We start from the raw sequence: 23,883 nt of genomic DNA, 5'->3' as shown, positions 1-23,883 counted from the left end.
AGGAAGCAATACAATTTCTAATGACATACCTGGAAGGAGAAGACCATCTGTTGTGGCAAATGTGTAAGCACAAAAGCCCCGATACTGAATTAGCAATTTTTCAAAATTTGCTGTTGTTTCTGGGAAAAGCCATTCTACTTTTCTGAAATCCTCAGGATGTACTCTATCTTCTAAAATGAAAGAGGACATGGAAAACATTATTCAATGAAAAAAGTAAACAACCCAAGGAACTAAGCAGAAGACACTGGCTGCTATGTGACTAAAATAGAAGACATCAACTTCATTGAAGATGGTGTAGCTCTTGATAATATATGAGGTGACAAAATACTTTGAATATGATGCTCATATACTAGACCAAGGCTTCTTGAGACAGTTGAGAATATTCTGAGCAGAATGATTCAAGGAAATATCTCTTAGGAACTTAGTTTTTGAGAACAAGGCATACAATTTCTGTTCTTTATGCTTTAAAAAATTCTTCCTAGTGTTGGTTTACCTATTTATATTTGATAAGAAAATTGATGGAATTTTTTTACATAATTAAAACCATGTATTCCTAAAACATAGATCCCCAAGGTTCTTGGCTTTCACAGTCTTAACTCAACATCTGTGTGTGGCACTACGTCCACATAGCAGATGCCAACAAATGACCTTATGGCTACAGCTAGAAGTAAATGCATACTTCGAAGAAAATAAACCTTCCCTCTTTTTTCACGATATTCCTGAAGCCTGAAACAGTGATGAGATGTGGCAAGTGTGACTTAAACTCTTTCAGGAGAACACTGGGTCTCCCAGTTCATTGGGGCAGTAACTTGATAGTGTCCTCATGAATAAAAGTTCTGATATATGGTGGGGAATGACACATCTAAATCTAAGAGGTTACAAGTAAACTGTCTTGCCAGTATGGCTGAGTTTAATATCTACGGTTGAAGTGACTTTAACTTTTCTATTTAATTTAGTATTTGCATAGATTTGCTGTTTGAATAAAATGAAACGAGTGGGAAAAACTTTTACTGGAAGAATGCTTTGAGTCTCTCTGGTTTACTTTTCAGATTTTATGTATTCTAATTACTTAAAAATGGAAATTACCACTACATTTGTATTTTCCACTTTTACAAAAATAGAATTTGAAAAGGAAATTTAGAGAGCAAATTATCTCATTTCATTTTCTGGATAAGCTTTCTTTTTTAAAAAGGCAACTACTCAAGTCCCAGACTCTATTTTGATATTTCTCATGAATTTTAAGTTGCCTTTACTAAGCTAGACCAAAAGAGTAAAAAGAACTTTACTGATAAAGACAGCCTTCCTAAGAATCAATGCATCTCTTACAGGGCCTAAAATATGATCAATTTTATGGGGATAAAATTTATTTATAAAGTTCGACCTGAATCTAAGGTAGATGTACAACAAATAGCATTCCAAAGAAATGGAGCTTTATTTGCAACAAATATAGCAAGGAATTCTATCCTTTTGTACTACAAATCAATAACAAAATCACTAAGACTACAGCAGAATCATATAAGTACAGAAAATCATTGTTAACCAAAGCACTAATATTAGGAATGGCCATTGCTGGATAATAAGATATTCAGCTTAAATATTTTCTGTTTTCCATATTTTCCACAATGAACATTAGTACTCCTATAATCAAGAAAGATGTTTAATACTTCATCAGAAAAATATAACATGACAATTTTAAAAGAGTGATGAGAGATAATTTTAAGAAGAGAACATGATGATTTCTATTACCCATGTGTTCTCTGATTCTACACACATCAGTTTTCACAGTCACTCCATCAAGAAGATTCTGCATTATTTTCTCAGGGAAGAGTAGTTCATGACTGCCCAGAAATGGCTCAAGGTGAGCAGTTAAACTACTGAGGACACTAATCAAAACAGTTTCATCCTGAAAGCTCGTCCACAGATTGGAAAGTGCAATGAAGGTGGGCTGAAGAAAAAAAAATTGTTTAAAATATAACTTCATTAAAATTACAAATCACTGTATTCTTAAAAATAAGTATAAATTTTCACTTGTAAAGAAGTTCTTTTTTCCCCAAGAGAATATGTTTTATTATTTCAATGTGGGGACAGTCTCCGACCCCACTAATAATAAAATATGCACAGTAAAACATTTATTAAATACAAGGAAATTAACTCTTAAAACAAGTAAAACTCTCATGATATTAGACAACAGAATCTAGATGGAAATTGGACTCATAAATTATGAGAAAATAAACATGTATTTTATTTCACAGCATCTTATTTTGGTATGATTGTCATAAAGTTAATTTATTCAAAAAAGCCAAACACATTTGATCACCTAAGAAAGATTTATGGAGACTTGCCCTCAAAATCTCAAAGGGAAATTACCTTATTATATTCTTTAAAAAGCTAAATATGACTCATTATAATTAGATTTATCTAACTCAATCATGATTCAAAAGAACCTGGAAGTCTAGAAATCTACCTTGGGGCATGTCTTGTGAGCTGTAACTAACAGATTTTAGGTCAGCGAGATAAAATATTTTTTGTTCATTTTGAGGGTCACGACTTACAGAACTGACAACACAAAAATTAATCAGGCTTTACTTATAAATGAAACAAATTCGTCTTTTGTTTCTTGATTTTTAAAGTCGAACATTGGGAATGATTACAGAAAATTATCAAAGCCTCAAAACGCTCTATGAAATACTGCATATGCATTTTATATACCTCTTTGGGGCTACCAGGTTTGCCCATAAGATGGTGCAGATAGAGTCAGTCTAAGTGCACGCCTGTCAAAGTGATTATTACGTCTTTTCAGAAGATAAAAGTACTATCACCTCTTTCCTGGGGGCAGTTTCTAAACAGTTACTGTAAACACATTTGCAACACTGCACTATGGATTATTTTTGTTGCCACAGCCAATACCAATATTATGCTTATTAGAATATATATCTGCATTTCCTTTAGAGCAATTCTTACCAAGGAATCATATCATCAAATTTATACTATAACTGCAAAATAACCATAAAAAACAGGATCAACTTGATCTTATAAAGAACAAGATCAAATGTATTTGATAACAAATATTTTTAATAATGAAATATAATTATCACTATGTATGATTCAGTTTTGTAGGACTCAAAAGTATATTCACCCTTAAACAAGATCAAAGTGGATGACAAAAACTTACAAAGACTTGTGATGTTGGGATGGCTGCCTTTGACTTTACAGTCATTTTTAATTGTTCTAGTTGAGCTCCTAACTGCTTTATCATCATTTCTACTTCTTGAGCACAGGTAATTATATCCGACTGTGAAAACAACATAATTTTCATTAATATTTTTATAATTTCATTACAAAAATCATATGTGTTTAAGCCTTCCTGCTCCCCAAAGTCCCTGAACATATTCTGTTCTCCATGTTATTCTGAACACCAAGAACAGAACTGGTATAAGGATAGTGCTCCAGAAATATTTCTTGGGTAGATGACCTTTTGAAACCTAATGGCTGTAATTTTTTTCAAATGTATACTTTCAGTATACATCTTACAGTATTCTTTTATATTCAGTGTAATTGCATTCCCAAGTAGGTCCTATGATACACCTTTATAAAGCTGTTATTTTCCCATTCCTTAATGATAAAATTAATGAGGTTTCTTCTGAGAACTATTTTGATACCAATATTTTTTAAAATTACATTAAAAATGCAGAAAATCTTAAAAATCATAGCATTGAAAGAAAAACTATTTCTGATATGACAGTAATTTGAAAATAGGATGTTAAATGCTGAATCTGAAATAATTTATTCTTACTATGTGGTAAGCACATATTAAAATCTTATAAGTACAAAAAGGGATAAATATAAAAGAGAAAACCAAGGTATAGAAAATTAATTGCCCAAATATACAGCTTATAAAGGGTAGAATCATGATTCTACCCAAACTATCTGATCTCAGGGCCCACTTCTTACCCATTATATTGTACTGCCTAAGATGTGAACATCTTAGAAATGACAGTGATATGAGTTTATCAGTACAGTGTAAAAGAGTGACATTTACTTGAAGAGGAAAAAAGTGTATTTGAGTTTTCAGATATCTATAGCCTAACTATATGCTTTACTAATTATTTTTAAGTGACAAAAATAATTACTTGATAGTAAATTTCAAATATTACTACTTTATTTCAACTAATAAAATGTTTTATTCACAATGTAATATGTATCCTATTTTAATTTTACCGATACTACTCTTTAAGCATTTCCTCTTTTCTTGCTTCATTCTCCTATATATTATCTGTCCTTTTTAATGGGTTTCTTGACTACCTCCCAGAGCTTTCCTCCTTTGTTATTTTGTTTTAGGAATGCAGTCCTTAAAGTATTTTTAGATTTGTGCAGCAGCAACAAGGAACAGATATAAATCTGCATATGTTCTCCAAAGTAAAAGTTACATTCAACACGTAATACTTCTTCAAACCTAAAGTTGAGGATACTCTAGACCTCCTCTCCCAAGCTGTTTGCAAGGCACACAGAGCTTCTTGATTGTTTCCTGATAAATGTCCTAGAACACTCTGTTTACATTTTACAAAAAACAAATAAATAAAACTTGTTCACAACCATATAGAAGTTTTCGTTGTAATGTCAGGCCTTACAAACAAATGCAAAGCTATTCTGTGCTCATGGACTGTAATATTATTGTTAAAATGTTCACACTATCCAAAGAAACCTACAAATTCAATGCCCTGTCAAAATTCCAATGGCATTTCTCAAAGAAATATAACAAACAATACTGAAACTTGTATGCAACCACAAAACACCCCAAATAGAAAAAGCAATCTTTTTTTAAATTATGCTGTCATTTTTAATTTTAATAATTTCATATTACATAAGAGAGCAAGTCCATCCACTCATCATTGATAGGATTGTAGAAATGTTTTCTATAAAAAGTTTAGTATTTAATTATGAATGAATCCATTAGAACACAATTTCTATAGGTACAGTGTTTCCTTCCTCACCCCCATTAATTTTGAGAAAAATTTAAGAATAAAGAAAAGTATAAAATGTCATCGTATATGTCATTCTGCAATTTCATTTCCTCCTCAACATTATTTTTGAGATTTTTCTCTGTAATACATGTAGATCTCATTTGTTACCTCTCACACATACAGTATTCATTCCACTGTAAGTATTTTCCATTTTGTTCCTGGTGGGCATTTAGTGTCCAATTTTGGAATACTAGAGATCATGCCATAGTAAATAGCCTGGTACATATTTCCTAAGAATACAAATTTGGCATAGAATTGCTAGGTATTTTTGTGCTCACTATAAGGAAAGTTTCCTTACTCCCAAGGTCATAACTATTTTAGTATATAGCTTTTTCATATTCCTGTTTTTTAATCCCCTTGGATCTTACCTCTGTATATAGTTCATGGTCTATTTTTTTCCCTTTGGAGAACAAATTGCCTCCAAATCATTTTTTAAATGCTCCCATTACCTTTTCACCTCCTGAAGCCATTTCTACCATATTCTAAATTCTAATAACTGTATATGTTTCCAGAATCTCTTCTGTTCTACCAACTCAATACCATAGAAGTCTCTTCCTTCCCAATACTTGCAACTTATTTTTCTTGTTACACTGATAAAGATCTCCAAACTTATGTAGACAGCAATGATTACAAGCATGTCTTCCATTTCCAATTTTAGTAACTATAGTTTCAGCATTACCTGGGCCACTAGGTTTATTGGGTACAGTATTTTATCATATAAATGTCTTTCTCTTCAGTATAAATTCTCTGGTGTCCCATAAGTTTTTAGCTTTTGTTTCCCTCATTTGTGATGCTTTCCTTCAGAATGATTATTTCTGATGTGCCAAGAGATGTAAATTCTTGATGAAAGCTTTCCAACTTTCAAGATATTCACAAGGCTTTTAATGAGCATGACTTTTCTGGTGTCTACTGTGGTGTGACTTCTGGCTGAAAACTTTCCCACATTCACTATGTTGACAAGCTTCTTACCTGTGTGTATTCTTAAAGGCAGAACAAGGGCTGAGAACTGAGAGAAAGCTTTCCAACATTCATTACAATAGAATTTCTCACTTGTACGGCTTCTTACATGCATGGTAAAAAATGAACTTTGAGACAAGGCTTTTCCACATACATTGCATTCACAAGGTTTATCACTGGAATAAATTCTCATGTGTACAGTAAGTGATGTTCATTGAGGGAAGACTTTTCCACATTCATTACATTCATTGGGTTTCTCTCCACTGTGAATATTTTGATGTTTTATGAAGTACTTCTGGCCAAAAGTTTTGTCACATTCACTACCTTTAAAGAGTTTCTCTCCAATATGAATTTTCTCATGTTCAGTGAGGTTTGATATGCCACTGATGGTTTTTCCACACCTCTTACAAAGAAAGGGCTTCTATCTCATATTGAGTTCTTTGAGGTATGATGAGGTTTGACTCCTGAATGAATGCCTTTCCACAATCCTTACATTCAAAGGGTTTCTCTCCAGTGTGAATTTTCTGAGGGGTAAGGAGGTTTTCCAGCAGGCTGAAGGATTTTCCACATTCATTACATTCAAAAAGCTTCTCTCCAGTATGGGTGTTCAGATGTTTAATGACATACTGCTTTTGGCTGAAGGCTTTTCCTCATTCATTATATTCAAAGGTATCTCACTCTCAAGAAAATGCTCATGCTCAGTAAGATTTTGTGGCTGAAGACTTTCCCACATACCTTACAGGCAAAGGGGTTTTCCCCACTAAAAATTCTCTGCTGACTGAGGTGTGACATCTGAATGGAAGCTTTCCCATATTCATAAGGTTTCTCTCCAGTATGAATTTTTTGATGAATGAAGATTTACTTTTGGCTGAAGGTATCTGCACATTTTTTACACTGTAGGGCTTCTCTGTGTACAGCATTTCAAATGTAGAGTGAGGGATAAGATTGGAGAGAGAATTTTATCATACTCAGCACAAAGCTTTTCCTCCAAGTATAAATTTTCTAATACTCAGTGAAGTTTTGTTCCATTCACTAGTTTCTTTCCAGTATGAATTTTTTTCTGCTCAGTGAGATTTGTCATCTAGCTAAAGGCTTTTCAGTATTTCTTAGAAGCACAGGGTTTCTCTCCAGTTTGACCTCTACATATAATGAGTTGTCCAATGTGAAAGTTCTCCCACATTCAGTAAATTCATGTTTTCTCTCCAGTATGAATGCTCTGATATCAGATGGGATTCAATTTTTTAACTGAAGGCATTTCCACACTGATTTAAACTTAAAGGGGATTATTACGATAAAGTAAGCTGCAGCAGGACTTCCTAAGTAATTAAATTGATGATTCTTTCCTACACAACTTCCTTCATGATTAAGTCTAAATTGTGTTTCAGACTCTTTTGAGGCCAAACTCAGGCTCTGAGGTCCAGGAACACCATCTAGCCAAAGCAATCTTGAGAAAGAAGAACAAAGCTGGAAGTATTATACTCCGTGATTTCAAACTATGCTACAAAGCCATAGTTATCAAAACAGAATGATACTGGCACAAAAACAAATACATAGATCAATGTAGCAAAAGAGAGAGCCTAGAAATAAACCTATACTTACATGGTAAATTAATGTACAACAAAGGAGAAAAGAAGATGCAATGGGAAAAAGACAGTCTCTCCAATAAATGGTGCTGGGGAAACTAAGCACCTATATGCAAAATAATTAAACTGGACCACTTGCTCACACCATATGCAAAAAAATAAAAAATAAAAATAGATTAAAGACCCAGGAATTCCACTTCTAGGAATTTACCCTAAGAATGCAGCAGCCCAGTTTCAAAAAGACAGATGCACCCCTATGTTTATCGCAGCACTATTTACAAAAGCCAAGAAATGGAAGCAACCTAAGTGTCCATCAGTAGATGAACGGATAAAGAAGATGTGGTACATATACACAATGGAATATTATTCAGCCATAAGAAGAAAACAAATCCTGCCATTTGCAACAACATTGATGGAGCTAGAGGGTATTATGCTCAGTGAAATAAGCCAGGCAGAGAAAGACAAGTACCAAATGATTTCACTCATCTGTGAAGTATAAGAACAAAGAAAAAACTGAAGGAACAAAACAACAGCAGAACCCAAGAATGGACAAACAGCTACCAGAAGGAAAGGCACTGGGGAGGGTGGGTGGGAAGGGAGGGATAAGGGGAATAGGGAGCATTACAATTAGCACACATACTGTAGTGGGGGCATGGGGAAGACAGTATAGCACAGAGAAGAAAAGTAGTGACTCTGAGGCATCTTACTGCACTGATGGACAGTGACTGTAATGGGGTATGTGGTGGGGATGTGATAATGGGGGGAAATCTAATAACCACAATGTTGCTCATGTGATTTTATATTAATGATATCAAAATTAGAAAATATATTTTAAAAAGTTTGTTAAGAAGGTTAAATAAAAATAGATTAAAGACTTAAATGGAAGACCTGAAACTGTAAAACCCCCTAAAGAAAACATAAGCAATAACCTCTTGGACATTGGTCTTAGCAATATTTTTCTGGATCTATCTCCTCAGGCAAGGGAAACAAAAGCAAAAATAAATAATTGGGACTACATCACACTAAAAAGCTTAGGCACCACAAAGGAAACCATCACAAAGTGAAAAGGCAACCGATGGAATATGGGAGATGTTTGCAAATGATATATCTGACAAGGAGTTAATATCTAAAACATATAAAGAACTGATACAACACCAAAAAAGCAAATAATCCAATTAAAGAATGGACAAAGGACCTGATTAGACATTTTTCCAAAGAAGACACACAGATGGATAAGAAACACATGAAAAGATGTTCCATATCACTAATTATCAGAGAAATGCAAATCAAAACCACAGTGAGGTATCACTTCATATCTGTCAAAATGGTTAGTATAAAAAAGACAAGAAATAACAAGTGTTGGTAGGAATGTAAATTAGTGCAGCCACTGTGGAAAATAGTATGGAGGTTTCACAAAATTGGAACTACCATACAATCCAGTAATTCCACTGCTGGGTATTTACCTGAAGAAAACAAAAACACTAATTCAAAAAGATACATCCACAAAAAATACATCCACAGTATTTATCACAGCACTTTCTACAATAGCCATGAAAGAGAAGAAACCTAAATGCCCACCAACAGATGAACAGATAAAGAAGATGTAGTATATATACACAGGGGAATATTACTCAGCCATAAAAAAGAATGACATATTGCTATTTGCAACAACATGGGTGAAACTACAGGGTATTATTCTAAGTGAAATAAGTTGGACAAAGACAAATACCTTGTGATTTCACTCATGTGGAATCTGAAAAACAATAAAGAGAAGCCGACTTAAATACAGAGGACAAACTGGTGGTTGTCAGAGGGTACGGGTGTGGGAGCACATGTGAAAGAGGCAGAGGTAAGAACTTCCAGTTTTAAAATAAATAAGTCACAGGGATGAAAAATAAAGCATAGGGAATACAGCCAGTAATACTATAATAATTTTGTAAGGTGACAGATGGTAACTACACTTGTCATGGTGAGCATTTCATAATATATATAATTGTCAAATCACTATGTTGTACACCTAAAATCAATATAATACTGTATACCAAGTATACTTCAATTTAAAAATTTTTAAAGATATTTCAAATGAGATTGTTGGTGAAAAATAATAATGTCAGTTCTCTAGTAATACTTAAATTACTTTAAGTATTTTTTTCATAATGCAGTAAAAAAAATGCTTGGGAAAAGTATATGATCCAGCATGTTTCTTCCCTCCCCACCTTTTAAATTTATCAGCTCCCCATACTTTCTTCCATGGACATTTTTCAACAAGTCTAAAACAAGCACAAATTCCATCTAATTGATTTTTTTACTTGCATTATCAGGAAACATCAAGAAGTCCTGTGTTGTCTATTCTTTGAATAGGCCCTGCAAACATAGCTTGGGGGAGAAGCCAACAGAAGTCTTTACTTATACATTTTAAGAAATATTATGTGTCAAATGCAACTTTCATTTGTATAATAATAAATGGCTTTCTCTCTTTGGTGACTGCCTTGCACTCCAAAAGCCCACAGAGGATGGAACTTTGTTCTCTCAGCTAAGACAGTCAATGATACTGTGATCACCCCTCCCTTTACTTCTCAGAATGTTTTATTTTGTTCACTACAGCAAATAAAGTCCTGATGAAAATAACTCACTATCTTATGCAGGCTATAACTGAACTTTTTAAATGTTTACATGAACTAAATATAGGACTTGCAAAAAAAAAAATTTTAATCAAAATCAATACTTTGAAAAAATATTAGCATCTGTTCAAATAATGTGACTTTAAAAAAGAATATTCATAGATTTTATAGATAGGAAGAAGTCTCAGCTAAATATAAGCTGACATATTTTATAACCCAGAGATAATGTTGATTAAACCAATATTTATTCTATAATAGTCAACCTTAACTGTAAGGTGGATTGCTGGGGGAAGACTCAATAATTAAAAAACAAAAAGACAGAAAAAAACACTGATTAACAGCAAAGAGTCAGAAGGTAGGAGAATTCATCTTGACCTTGACTGAAGTTAGCACCAAACAGTCATAACAGCGCTAAGGCCAGAAAGTTAAGTTTCTCAGTAGCACAAGCAGCAAAGGGCTTGAAAATGAGATACTGTCTGGAAAAGTAAGAGTTCTTCATCTTGTACCCCTGCCAAAATGAACTCAGAGCAGTTCTGCTTACGCGCTAAGGCTGACGATGTTAATAAACACCAGCAGCAGCGTCATCATCACTATCAACATCACCATTGTCATCCATTTATTGAGCTCTTACTTTACTATGTGCCAGACACTCTTCTACCTTACTTACATAGTAGAGGCTCAATAACCCCACTTTGCAGATTTGGAAACAAAGGTACAGAGAAATCGAGCAACTTCCTCGAGGATACGGACTTAGTAAATGGCAAAGTGAGAATCTGAATCTGTGCAGGCGGTGGCAGAGCCCACAGCCTTCACTTACATGCTCTACTTAACAGTCCCCCTAGCTCTGAAAGAACTCAGTGAGAATTTTACACTGTTAAGTTACTTGGCTGAATATGACTCATGACTGAAAACTGTGAGAAGATACTATATAACGAACGATATCCTCTACAACATCCTTACACTGCCTGTGTGACAGTTTCCCAAGGCTCTCTTACGATACATCCCTTTCATATGCAGATGACAAAAGTAAATGGGAGGTTCTAACCTTGTGAACCTAGATGCATTTCAATATAAACTGATTGTAAAATCCTCTTAACTATCTGCCTAGCTCCATAAGGCTGACAGCCACAAGTCAGTGTTAGAGGATCATTTACCCTGAAGAATTATTTCATTTTGAATAGCTGATTTAGAGTCCTCCTTTCTGAGAGTAATTATATAGCAGAAATTAGTAGTAAGTAGTAAGGCCATTCCTAGTTTGTTGCCATGAAGTCATGTCATCTGGATATTTATCTTTCTATTCCCTACAGTGGAGGTAAAGAGAGAAGACAGATCAAGTGCATCCAAAAGTAGTATCAAGTCATAAAGATACAAGTTAAAAAGAAGAGAGGACCACAACAAACCCTGTTCTATCCCTCAAGATGTTCACGCACACAGAGGATGGTTCCACGGCCCTGAGTCTCGTGGTTATTGGGAAGCAGAAGCCGTGTAAAGGCAGTGACCAGTGGGATGGATGTGTTGATTAACTTGATGGGGGACTCCTTTGGCAATGTGTTCGGATATCAAACCATCACATTGTATACTTCAGTACCTTACAATTTGTCGATTATACCTCAATAAAACTGCACAAAAAAATGCTCCCCGCCAAAGAAACAAAAACAGTGACTGGTGGGAACACAGCTTGCTGTCATGATACAGTTAACGGTGTTTCTTGGAACCCTACAGTGGCATGGGAATGTCCCTTGGTTAAAGGTCCTTCAATCCCTTCAACTAGATAACGTTTTATATTTTTAGGATTCTGAGTACATTTCCATCTGAAAGAAAGGGCTCTGCTACTTTTACAAAGCTTAAAATCATCACTTTACCCCATTTGCAAACACTTTGAGGATATTGTTTGGCTTGTTCATTAGATCTAAAAACATCAGATATAAAAATATTTTCTATCAATTTTTACAATAAAAGCAAATCATTACATAGAACTAATTTGAGTGTCAACTATCTGCCAAACAATATGTTGGATACTTGCTCTCAATGAAAACAATGCAGTGTTACATACACACCACTGCTTAACTATGGCATGCTAACAATCATACTACTGATGCCAAAGAATCAACAACCAGAAAATCAATTCCCACCAACACAGTTTCATTAAAATCAAATCCAACTTCTCCATTCCTATTTTATTACCTGGTCCTGCAGATGCAAGATGAACCAAGCAGTTATTAAGGTTGCCTTTTCTTTTTTCCATTTAATAATATTTTATTACTGGCTTCACTGCACACACAGGAACTATTTCCACTAAGTTTCTTTTTTTTTTTTTTTTTGAGAGGGCATCTCTCATATTTATTGATCAAATGGCTGTTAACAACAATAAAATTCTGTATAGGGGACTCAATGCACAATCATTAATCAACCCCAAGCCTAATTCTCAACAGTTTCCAATCTTCTGAAGCATAATGAACAAGTTCTTACATGGTGAACAAGTTCTTACATGGTGAACAGTGCAAGGGCAGTCATCACAGAAACTTTCGGTTTTGATCACGCATTATGAACTATAAACAATCAGGTCAATTATGATTATTCGTTTGATTTTTATACTTGATTTATATGTGAATCCCACATTTCTCCCTTATTATTATTATTTTTTTTAATAAAATGCTGAAGTGGTAGGTAGATGCAAGATAAAGGTAGAAAACATAGTTTAGTGCTGTAAGAGGGCAAATGTAGATGATCAGGTGTGTGCCTATAGACTAAGTACTAATCCAAGCTAGACAAGGGCAACAAAACATCCTCGGATGCAGAAGATTTCTCTCAAAACAGGGGGGGTGAGGTTCTAAGCCTCACCTCTGTTGATACCCAGTTTCTCACCTGATGTCCCCCCTGCGACTGTGCCTGTCTTAGGTTGTTCCTCCCTTGAGGAATCTTACCTGTCTCTGGCTAACCAGTCATCTTCCGGGGCCATATAGGGAAATGTAAAGTTGGCAAGTGAGAGAGAAGCAATATTGTTTGAAAAGGTTAGCTTTTTACTTTTTTGCAGATTTATGCCCTGTGGCTTCTATGCCCAGCATTTGTCTTGAGGTATCTTTACCACTTGGAAGAATTATGATACTCGGTAAATTTGATATGAGGCATGAATTCTACTAAAGGGTTGTAATTATGAAGGAAGAAGAGAAGCTATAGAAGTAGAAGACGGAAGAAAACATGGGAAGATTGATTATTTCTTTGACATATCTTCTTGTAGTGTAACATAAGTGTGTATAGGTTTTAAATTACTAATTAAATTGCGTGCACACATTAACATAATAGGAATACAGCTACGTAACCAAAGCAGACCTACAATTATAAGGTTGCCTTTTTTATCAGTGACCTGGTTCTACATTTTGTTTTAGTCCCATAATAATATAAAGAGGTTATATTCCCATGGAAAAGGCTGGATCTTATGACATTAACTCACCAGAATGATCTGAAGGAAGATTTCATATTGTCGCACATTATAAAGTGCTTCTTTTAACATATATGGCTGAAATTCTGTGCTCATGAGTGGGTTCTTCGTTATTTTCTCAAGAATGGCTGTGTAGCGGTATGCCTGGTCCTGGGCAATCTGAATTTGGGAATCAATACGCTGAGTGGTGGCTGGGATTGCTTCTTGTAGAATAGCTGGCACTGTTTTTAAAGGTATATAAGGGAGACATGAAGGGAGCTAAGAAGAATTAAGAATAAAAAACCTAGAAAGTGGTCATATTTTGAGATTAAGTTTAGTTTTTCTCTCAAGCAAATTAATAATGAGGAATATACTTCATCGATCCCACACTATCAAGGAAAGAATCTAAAAAAAAACCCATCCAAACAAAAAGATACTGTCAGAATGATAACCAAAAGCACAGTATCTCAGCTTTCACCACTAAAATACAGTCTAAAGAATAGCTTTGATATTATATGCTATTGACTATGTGCCTCTAGAAAAGACAGTGTATCTCTTCCTCTGTATATCTTATTTCCTATTTGTAAAGAAAGAAAAAAGTGTGCAATTTAAGAGACCCATTGGAATACTGAAAAATAACAGAATACTCTGGCAAGATAGGGAACTTCATGAAGAATGGGAATTTTATGATTCAGCACTGTTTTTAAAATATAAAAAATATTACCATATTATACTAAATCTGGTAAAAGACACAAAAACACCTTATCAGTGGGCCTACATGTGTGCCAAATTATTAAAGAAGCTATGTCTGCTGGTAGGTCCCTGATCAGACATTTCATGAGCGCTTTTAAGCTTATAATGAATGCATTAAGTAGGTAACAGCATAGTAAATGCTCCTGAATTGGCAAGTGTGCAGATATTTCTTCTTGGACTTTTTCATTCCATTAACTGCATTAGCAACTGTTTTCCTTTCAGAGTGATATTTTTTAAGTCACTAGTTTTATTCCCTTTTGGTTAGTTGTCTTGGAGTAAAGAACACAAAATGAACTAGAAAGGCTGGCCTCTGGACAGATCCTGCATCCCTTCACTAATTCACTGTCTCATACTAGCTTCATGATACATACAACTTAGTCTTGCCCCAGCAAAATTAAAAATTATACATTATGAATGGTAGTTGTACCTAAAGTACAGTCATAACTGCATATCTTAAATCTAAGGCTGCCAGGGGTATATTATTTATTATTTTTCTCAGTGGCAAGTTGATTTTAAACCAGCATAACCTATAGAATTAACCTAATGATACACCTACAGTCATCAATGCCTTCTCCTCCCTTTCCACAGTCTCGGTTAAATAAGCGAATTCCGGTGACAATCATGCTGAGTTCTTTCAGCTGGCGTTCCTTGTCCTTCTTAGAAAGAGTTAGAAATGTCCCAAGCTCTGCCTGAGGAAAAACACTCTGTAGAGCAGCTAAAATAAACCACAGAAAGGACAACAAAATGGTAAAGATATCAGAACTTAAATTACAGTTTTCTTTCAGCAGAAAGTTAAGAGCCCTATTTTATAGTTACTTATATGATTCTTTAAATTCCTGATATCTGATTCAGAATACATAGCAAAATGTATCATGTACCAAAGCTGGGCTACTGAAAATAATGCCACTGCCTCAAGACTGTTTTCAATCATCAAGCATTCATCGGTAATTTTTTGGCAATGGGCATTAAAGCGAGCTTTCTAATTAGGGTTCTCGGTAGAAAAATTGGAACTTTAAAATAATTATGGAAGAGAGCCATAAAAAGCCTAGAGATTTTGCCTATTCCTTATCTTAAAGTGTGGAAGTGGACAAGTTTTTCCTAAGGATAAAGTAATGGCCTTTCCCATCATCCATCTCCAGTGACAGACAACTCCGGTCATTAATATGAAATCCTCCCCCTCCGCTGATCCCCACTGTCCAATCAGCCTGGTACTTTTAATCGTACTGCCAATGTTTTAAGGAGTGATAGGTCCCTAGATATGTGCAACTCTAAGAAAATAAACAATACCCACTTTCCAGAGGTGCTACTTGAGTTTTAGAGTTGATACATAGTGTAAAAGGAGCCTGGGTAAGCTGTAGCCTCTGATTTGTGAATTTCTTTTTTCAGATGAAAAGGGAACTTTAATCTTCAACACTTTAAACTTAACAAATTTACAAGACACAATGTTCATGTATTTTCACATACAGAATAGAAATTATATGTATTTTTCACCTGTTGCCTCTCTGACGATCCTGACATCTGTAGGGGACCCAAGCCCAGTGCGCAGTAGCACGTAGCTGACAATCTTTCGGTATAGGCTCTCCAATTCTTCTCTAGCACATGCTCTGTTATCTGTGATTTCTCTGCTAACAGAGCCTAATCGCGACTCCAGTACTCGGTGATGTTCTTCAAGAAATTCCTCTAAAATTGGCAAAGGACAATGTTCCATATTGATTTAGAATTCTTTTCACATAAGAAAGTAGGACCAGAAGGTGAAAAAAATGGCTTCGGTATGGTAATTTTACTGCACAAAAACAAGCATTTTCTTAAGATCAAAAGTAGTAATCAAAATAAACAATGAACAGTGGCCAGCAAATAACTTTAAGACAAAAATCTATTGGGAAAGATTTATTACAGTGCTTTAAATGGCATACTTGGTCAAAGCACCTAAGACTTGAAACAGACAATCTAAACAGTAATATCCAAGAGGGCTAAAACCTCTTAATTAAGCAGAAAATACAGGAGATAATTTATAAAAGATCTATTGTAAACACATATAGTATAAATATATGTACATTTATAGTATAACACACATAGGAATCATACATAGTATATTACACAGTATCATACATATAGTAATAAATATACATGTATGTAGTATAAATGTTTCTGTTCAATTATGTATCTGTTTATTTTAGTTCTAGATAAACTTCCTTTGAATAGTATTACTGATAATGTTGCCTCAAGAATTATATGTCTCTCCCTTCTTCCTGTGATATATCAGGTCTAGGCCTAATTGTGGCAAGAGCCACAGTTCCTCCACAGTACAATTCTTGCAACTAACACAGTGAGACAAGCCATTTTACTATTATAAGAGCAATCATTAACCTGTCAGTCATGCACAGTTCACACCAATACTCTTGCTACAAAAACGGAGAATTTTTTGCAAATCAAAAAAATCTAAATTACAATTTTATCAATTCCGTGATCACTTATTGCTTTAAGATTTCATTATCTTTAAGCAAAAAAGCAAGATATATTACTGTACACAGATAGCACAGCTGAAATTTCAATAGATAGAGGGAAAAAAGAACAACAAAAAACATCAAATGGCTGATAATGATTGCACTACAGTAGGGCAAAAGCAGTCTATAGAGGAATTTATTTTCCTTTTTCTTTTTTCTAGTTTTTCTTTGATGTATGTATTAAATAATTTACATAAATGTCTAATTATTTACATAATTTCTAATTATTATGTGTTAGTGGTAAATGGTTAAAACATAATAGACTTGGAAACATAATTACTATGGACATAACTAGAATTTACTTTTAACACAAGGGCACTAGTGTTTTTCTCATTAAGCATTTCTAACATTATTATATTCTTCAAAGTTGGGAAAAAATGTCAAGATAGACAAAAAAGTTAAATTGTTCATTGTTAACCAAATGAAGCCCTTATTACCTGAAATACAATATGAATCTTTTTAAAAAGACTATCAAAATAGGTAGACATGTTTTACCTCGACTTGTATAATTCATATCAAAGTAGACTTGCATCTTAATGGTGTCCAGGGAAGGATTTTTACTATCCAATAGCCGAGTCACACAACGCTAGAAAAGAATACCCCATTAATGCTTCTAGTTATATTTACTAAAACACACAGTCTTTTCTAGTTATTTTCAAAAATAACGGTAAACATCAAAGCAATGGTTTCTGACATTTACCCACCAATAACTCCTTTTCTTTTTATTTCTCTCTTTGAGGTCTTCATGCTTTGTAGCTTACCCAACCGGCAACATTTAGTATGTAGTAAGTTATTCCCCTGAGGTAGCCAGTATCACCTCACGCAGGTGGCTAATAGCCTAGCTGAAGGCAAGAAACTTGACATTTTTGTTAGTCTCTGCAGCCCGAATGTGGGTAAATGCTCCGTGAAGCTGACGCTGCTGCCCGGAGCTCCTCTGGAGCTCCCCATTACTCTTTATTTGAGCCTTGAACAACACTCCTTCTTTGCTGTTTCTTGGTCACGTGCATTTCATTAAAAGTTGCTGCAGCTGTACCCCTCTGCTACAAAATTTGGCTGGCTCTGCCTTCTGTTCAAAAATTTTTTCCTTTGGTCAGTTTTCTCCCATTTTCCCCACCACACAGATGGCTCATTCCCTTTCTCTGCTTTGACCCGTCAGATGAGATGATCAACCCGATTTTTCTTTTCTCTTTTTTCCTTTCCTCCTCTCAACCCTCCTCTTTCCCGTCTCACCCCTCAGGCTTTATATCTGCAGCTAGCAGGCATCACCCTCCATCCACCTCCCTGAGCACCAACCCTGCTTCCCTGGGAGGAGAGAGAAGAGAATGCAAGTTTGGACTGGACACTCGATCTTTATGGAACCTGTGCACTTGGACCCCTCCAGGTGGAGAAATACTGTTCTAAAGACTTTACAAAGATTATAATGCTTATCCAAATGATTTTGAGGAAAAAGGAAACAATCTCTGTCACTTGGATTATGATGTACACTGGCAGTTTGTTTACCTGCCCGTTATATTAAAGGTATACTGATTCTTTTGCAACATGGTTGAGTTGGAGAAAAGAAGAAAAACTCTTCTTGAGCCACAGAAGGGGAAACACTTATTTTCTGCCTCTCTTTGATTCTCCTTGACAGCTTTCTGATAAAATTTCTGACTGACCGTCACAGTCTTTTCCTCTATTACTTAGAACAGGCTTTATACCACACTTAAAATCAGCACAGAAAGACACAGCTCTTGGCTGCCCTAGAGAATCATGGAATATAGACTGCAGAATCCATTCTAACAACATATTCCCCTGCTCCAGGCTTCCGAATCTCTTCCTGACCCCTCCAGCGTCTGCATATAAAGCTCTGCTCCACTATGTGAATTGTTGGATGTGAGAAAAGATGGAGATAATGAAAATTTTCTCTGCCATTTGTTTGGGCCCAGAAAGAATCCATATACAAGTTTAGGCAAGTTTGCTTCAGGTCGTTTGTGTGACGGAGGGGTTTGAAATCATCAATCCCAGGAGAAAAAAAAATGTTGAACTTTTAGGAAATATATTTAGGAATATTTAGAAAATAAATATTTAAGCATCAATATCCAGTGAGTCAACATAAAACATGAAAAAAACTGTCTAAAGTTCCTGCCTTCTTTAGTTCTAAAAACTGATTTTCAGGCACATCTACTTGATTTCTAACTACAAATTACTTTACATTGACTTCAGGTTTCCTTTAAAATTGAAAAAGACAAATTATATTGAATCAATAATTACATGAATCTTAATTTAGTACTACATAATTTTATAGTATATGAGAAGTCAGTTAATAAAGGTCTCAAGGTAAAATTAGATTAATAATGCGATATCTCTAAAATACTATGGCAGACACTGTTGCCTGCCAATATGCACGCCCTTCCTTCCTTATTAACAGAACCCCAATATGGAGTGGGGCAGAGATTGTTCAGCTAAAAAAAGAGAAAAATCAATGCCCCAGGCTCTCTTGCAATATCATTTCAATCAGTAAGTGTAAGCAAAGGGAAGGATTCTGGGAAAGCTATTATTTCCAAAAAGAAAGTAGCAGACCCAATTGGTGCACACATTTTGCTCTTTGTCCTCCTTACCTAAAGATGCAAGAGCTATCTTGTGACCTGGGATGAAAGCCATTTGCATGACCCAGGAAGCCAGAAAAAAACAGCCTACATACCTCCAGATTTTGTTTTATGAGAAAAAATAAATCCCTCATTTGTTTACACCAGTAGTTGGTGGCTTTTGTTTCATGGCGCTGAAGGCAATGATTATTGGCTAACATACTGTATTTACAACTGCAAATAAATAATTCAAAATTTGAAAATTGCTGGATAATCACCTTAACAAGTTTCTGCACATCACTTTTAATGAGGGTTTTATCCACGTTAAAGCCATTACTTGGATCCAGGACAACAGCTTTCACCTGAGAGTAGGAAAGATAATTTTACTGCATATAATTACAAAATTAGTTTAATATGTTTCCATCTTTATTAAACTACTGCCTTTTGATTACTTAGGTCTTGATTATTCAGCTGATTTTCTTATTCTTATTACACAACTTATCAACACCTTCAATAGAGGTTGAGGAAAGGAAGCAATAAATACCAAATTTGAATATGATGTTAGAAAAATGTTATGGAGAAACAGGTTGAAAGTAATGCCTAGATTTTAGATTGGGAAACTATTTGAATATTTTGACAAATTTTTATTGTGCATTGTTAAGCCAAATGCTAGAAAAGAAAGACCAAAGCAAAGAGTAATTTTTATCATCATGAAAATACATGTTAAAAAAATTTCTAACACAGGATATTACTGATCTTTGAAACACTCGTCAAGATCTTCTAAATCACTCTCTATAAATCTAGAATTGACATGCTCTATAGACTTTTAAAATATATATTTTGCTAACTTGTCCCGTGGTCTTCATATGTTTTCAACTAAGTAACTTTTAGGAAAGCACAGAATTTTAAGAGGAAAATGGGCACCCCTTAAAAACATTTTTTAATAAAGTAGTAAGTCACAAAATATTCATTCTTACCATAAAAGCAACAAGAGTTTCAGAAACAATCTCTCCCTGGGCTGCACATTCTTGTCCTATTTCTCGAATGATATTCTTTATAACACTTTCTGCTTGAGTGGGAGGCATCCTGGCTGAAAAAAACAATGATTTTTTTTAAAAATTGTATTTATATATTAGTTTTTCCTTTTAAGATTTCTCTACTATTTGTAAAGAATCATGTTATTTAAAATATTAGTATTTATTAGTATGTATGTCCCTCCTGGTTTTCATTAGTTTGATTTATAATTATAAAAATGAAAGACTGTTGATAACAGAGACAGCATTTGGGACTTCAAATGACTGAAACATTCATCTTTATTTTTTGGAAAATAACATAAACAGAATCGGTTTAAAACATAAAATAGAGACAGACCAGCCATTACAGAGGAATTGCTTTGCACGTCCTGTTTTCTAAACCATTCAACTGGGCCAAACTGCCAACCATCCAAGAAGTCAGCAAGGAGAAAATCCTGGTTGAAAAGTGAACTTTTTCCTGGTGACCACATCTGACCAATGAAGTATAAATCTAGCCTTGCTTTCAGTTCCAAAAAACTCTTCTTAAAAACTTAGCTCATCTTTTGTTTTTTCCATGAAAACCCATTGTCTGCCTCCTGTAATGAGGACACTATGTGGGTTTCTACCCAGATCTGTATACCCCGAACTGCAATTCTTTGATCCCAAAGAAATGCTTTGCCTTCTGAACTGTTTTTCTTTTTTTTAGGTTGATAATTTAAATGATGGAGATTACCAAAAGTACCTTTATATCATAATATTTTTAAATTAAAAAAAAGGTTAAACAGCAGTGGGGTGAGGGGGGGAGTAGAATGAGAAACCTCACCCCCGTCTGTGTAGGCTGCAGAGCACAGCTTCAAAGAAATGCTTATTCCACTACATTCACTAAATGACCTTTCATAATTACAGGAGATTCTTGGAAAACAATTCATGCTCAGATCATTTAAATTTTCTTCCCTGCACATCCAACCTGGAGTTTAGACTCTTGATTAAAAACATAAAAGCAATCAAAATATACTACATGAGTTAGACAACATGGGAAAAAATTAACTCCTGGTTATTAATTCCACTTAACCAGGAAAAGGAAGGGGGTTTTAATCGTTTCCTGATTTTCCAGTTATCAGTAACTGGGCCCAAGGGAATTTACCGTGTAGAGACTAGCAAAGGCAACCCCAGGGAGATGAAACTAAATCTCAGCGTTACTAGTGTTCAAGTAAGGCAGGCTTGGCACTTTGTCTAGTAGAACCAGACTGCCTGGATTCCGTCGAGCCCGGACCATTTTCCGCCTCTGTGAGGCGGTTTTCTGGTCTGATACACATACCACTACTACCCTCTTCCCAGAGTGGTCTCGAGGGCCGAGCTCTGCATGACTAGTGGAAACGGCGCGTGGCGTAGTTAGCGCTCATCATCAGCACTCAAATGACGTTAGCCGGGCGCGCGCGCGCCCGTCCGTGCGCGTGTCCGCGTCTGTGCGCGAGCGTAGGGCGAGGGCCGTCGGGCACCGGGCATGGGGGGCACCGCTTCCGCTCAGTACCCTCTCCCGCCCACTCTTGAAGCTCTCAATTTCCCGAGCTCGGCTTCGGGGCGCCAGCAGAGGCGGGAAGGCTCGCGCGCCGGCGAAGTGCGGTCAGAGGTCTGACCTGCGGGCCGGAGCTGCTTCCTCTCAGCAGGGGCGCTGCGAGGGGTTCTGACTGACGGTAGAGTCTCAGCGAAGCTGGACAGGTCCCAGCGGCCGGCGCTCGGCCCGCGGTCCCACGTTTGCCTCACGCGGGATCCTCTGGGTCAAGGGCGCGGAGCCCCAAGCGGGCTGACCTCGGCCGGAATCCAGAGCTAGATCCGGGTCTCTCCGATTCTTCCCCGGGATCTTTGCCGGCGCCTGCTGGGCAGCAGGGCACTCTCAGCCTGGCCGTGTAACCATGGAGATCGAACGCTAGGGCCTGGTGGGGGCGGGGCAAGGGCGGGGCCGTGAGGAGGCGTGCCCGGCCCAATCTCGGGCTTCTTCTCTGAAAGAAGGCGTGAGACGTGTGAAAAACAAGAACAAAAAAAATCTTATAGACGGACCCAAACCCTAGGCAGACAAAGGCAGGTTCAGTGGTTAAGGATGTCAAAGACAAGGTTTCTTACACAAGAGTATTAACTTGCCCGCGTGGGAATCTACACTGTGTTTCAAAAGGGGTTTGGGGGACAGGAACGGGTGGCAGGAACTAGTTAGGACTGGATGGGAGTACGGAGGGGTTGTGTCATTGAGAAATGGGAGTGCAAATAAAAGTACCTAGTCTTGAAAAAGCAAGTGGAAAGGATCGCGGTTTAATTTCATGTCCTGTTGCTCAAAGAGTCTGTAACAAGATGATCCAAGGTGCCAGAGGAGAAAACTGCACATTTAAGAGGCACATAAGGACACATTTATGTCTGGAGTTGGGTTAAGGAGGTTTTGTCCCTCAACAATAATGTTCGTTAGGCCCGCCTGCCTACATGAGAGTAGGAAGCAGAGCATCAGACAACCATGAACCCATCTCAGCTCACCCATCCAGCCTCAGCTCTCTCACTGGTCCCTCCTCCCCCAGACCACACTCCTCTCATTCGCTGGCCAGGATGGATTACTAGCTGGTCTCCAGACATTTGCTTATAGTTACTCTCTCTAACTGAATGTCCCCTTTCCCTCTCCATCTGGCTAATTCCTCTGTGTTTTCAGAAACCATCTCTCGGACCTTTCAATATTGGGTGTAGGGTTCTTAAACCTTCACCTCTAATTCCAGAACATCATCACATGCACACCTGCCTCCAAGGATGTTCCATACCCGTTAATCAGTGGCCTTTCACTCCGCCTCCCACAATTACACCTGACAGAGCTCTCAATACTTTAGGCAAGTCTGTTTTTCTGTCTGTCTCCCCATCTGGACCGAAACTCCAGGGAACATAGTTTGTGGAATCCCAAGCACCCAAGACGAGAGCCTAGAATGTAACAGTCATGCCAGAGTATCTGGGTTAGTGAGGTAAGTGTAGAAGTGAGTTGAGGGAAAAAAGGGAGAAATTTTAGAAGTCTTTATTGTCTATGCTGAAGGGTCAGGATGATTTCAGAAGGAGAATACAGTTTCGGAGTGAAAGGAGGAGGCATTTAAATTAGAGGTCTTCAGAAGAACTTGCTCTGCCTCTACCTCGGGCTCTACCTCAGGATCTTACCCACAAGCACCCCTTTGTGCATCCCCAGGTACAGAGATTGCTTTGTCTTCTCTCTTCCCTCCATGCCTCAGATGAGAGTCGGGTGGTTTCCAGTGGTGCCTGGGCTTCAGAAGTGTTGGGTGCTTTATGGGCAAGTAGGTGCTGGAGGTGGGCATTGGGTAGGGATTCGGTTCCAGACTGAATTTCATCTTTGCAATTCCTTCCCACTGTGGGAAGCACTATGGCATGGCTCCCAAGTGTAAGATAAATTCTAGCCGAAATAAGCAGGTGAT

The 23,883-nt window shown here is 36.5% G+C and overlaps 1 protein-coding gene across 7 annotated transcripts in view; it reads right to left on the bottom strand.

Annotated features, from left to right (window-relative positions):
• The window catches only part of CFAP206 (cilia and flagella associated protein 206), a 39,156-nt gene extending 16,805 nt beyond the window's left edge, over positions 1–22,351 (bottom strand). The window contains exons 1-10 of one of the 7 annotated variants that reach the window (XM_036912167.2): positions 22,072–22,351; positions 20,399–20,511; positions 19,700–19,783; positions 17,353–17,443; positions 15,845–16,033; positions 14,910–15,068; positions 13,634–13,842; positions 3,173–3,292; positions 1,747–1,945; positions 30–170 (exon numbers count right to left, since the gene is read on the bottom strand). In XM_036912167.2, the coding sequence (XP_036768062.2) occupies positions 30–170; positions 1,747–1,945; positions 3,173–3,292; positions 13,634–13,842; positions 14,910–15,068; positions 15,845–16,033; positions 17,353–17,443; positions 19,700–19,783; positions 20,399–20,506 (1,300 nt within the window). In that variant the 5' untranslated portion in view covers positions 20,507–20,511; positions 22,072–22,351. Of the gene's footprint in view, positions 1–29; positions 171–1,746; positions 1,946–3,172; positions 3,293–13,633; positions 13,843–14,909; positions 15,069–15,844; positions 16,034–17,352; positions 17,444–19,699; positions 19,784–20,398; positions 20,512–21,257; positions 21,556–21,578; positions 22,039–22,071 lie in introns of those variants that run through there. The other 6 variants (XM_036912174.2, XM_036912171.2, XM_036912172.2 and 3 more) reach the window with 6 other exon arrangements.
• Between the last annotated feature and the right edge of the window lie 1,532 nt (positions 22,352–23,883).

This window comes from Manis pentadactyla, chromosome 12 (assembly GCF_030020395.1).
Source record: "Manis pentadactyla isolate mManPen7 chromosome 12, mManPen7.hap1, whole genome shotgun sequence".
Lineage (NCBI taxonomy): Eukaryota > Metazoa > Chordata > Mammalia > Pholidota > Manidae > Manis > Manis pentadactyla.
This window is presented reverse-complemented; position numbering and strand designations above follow the sequence as displayed.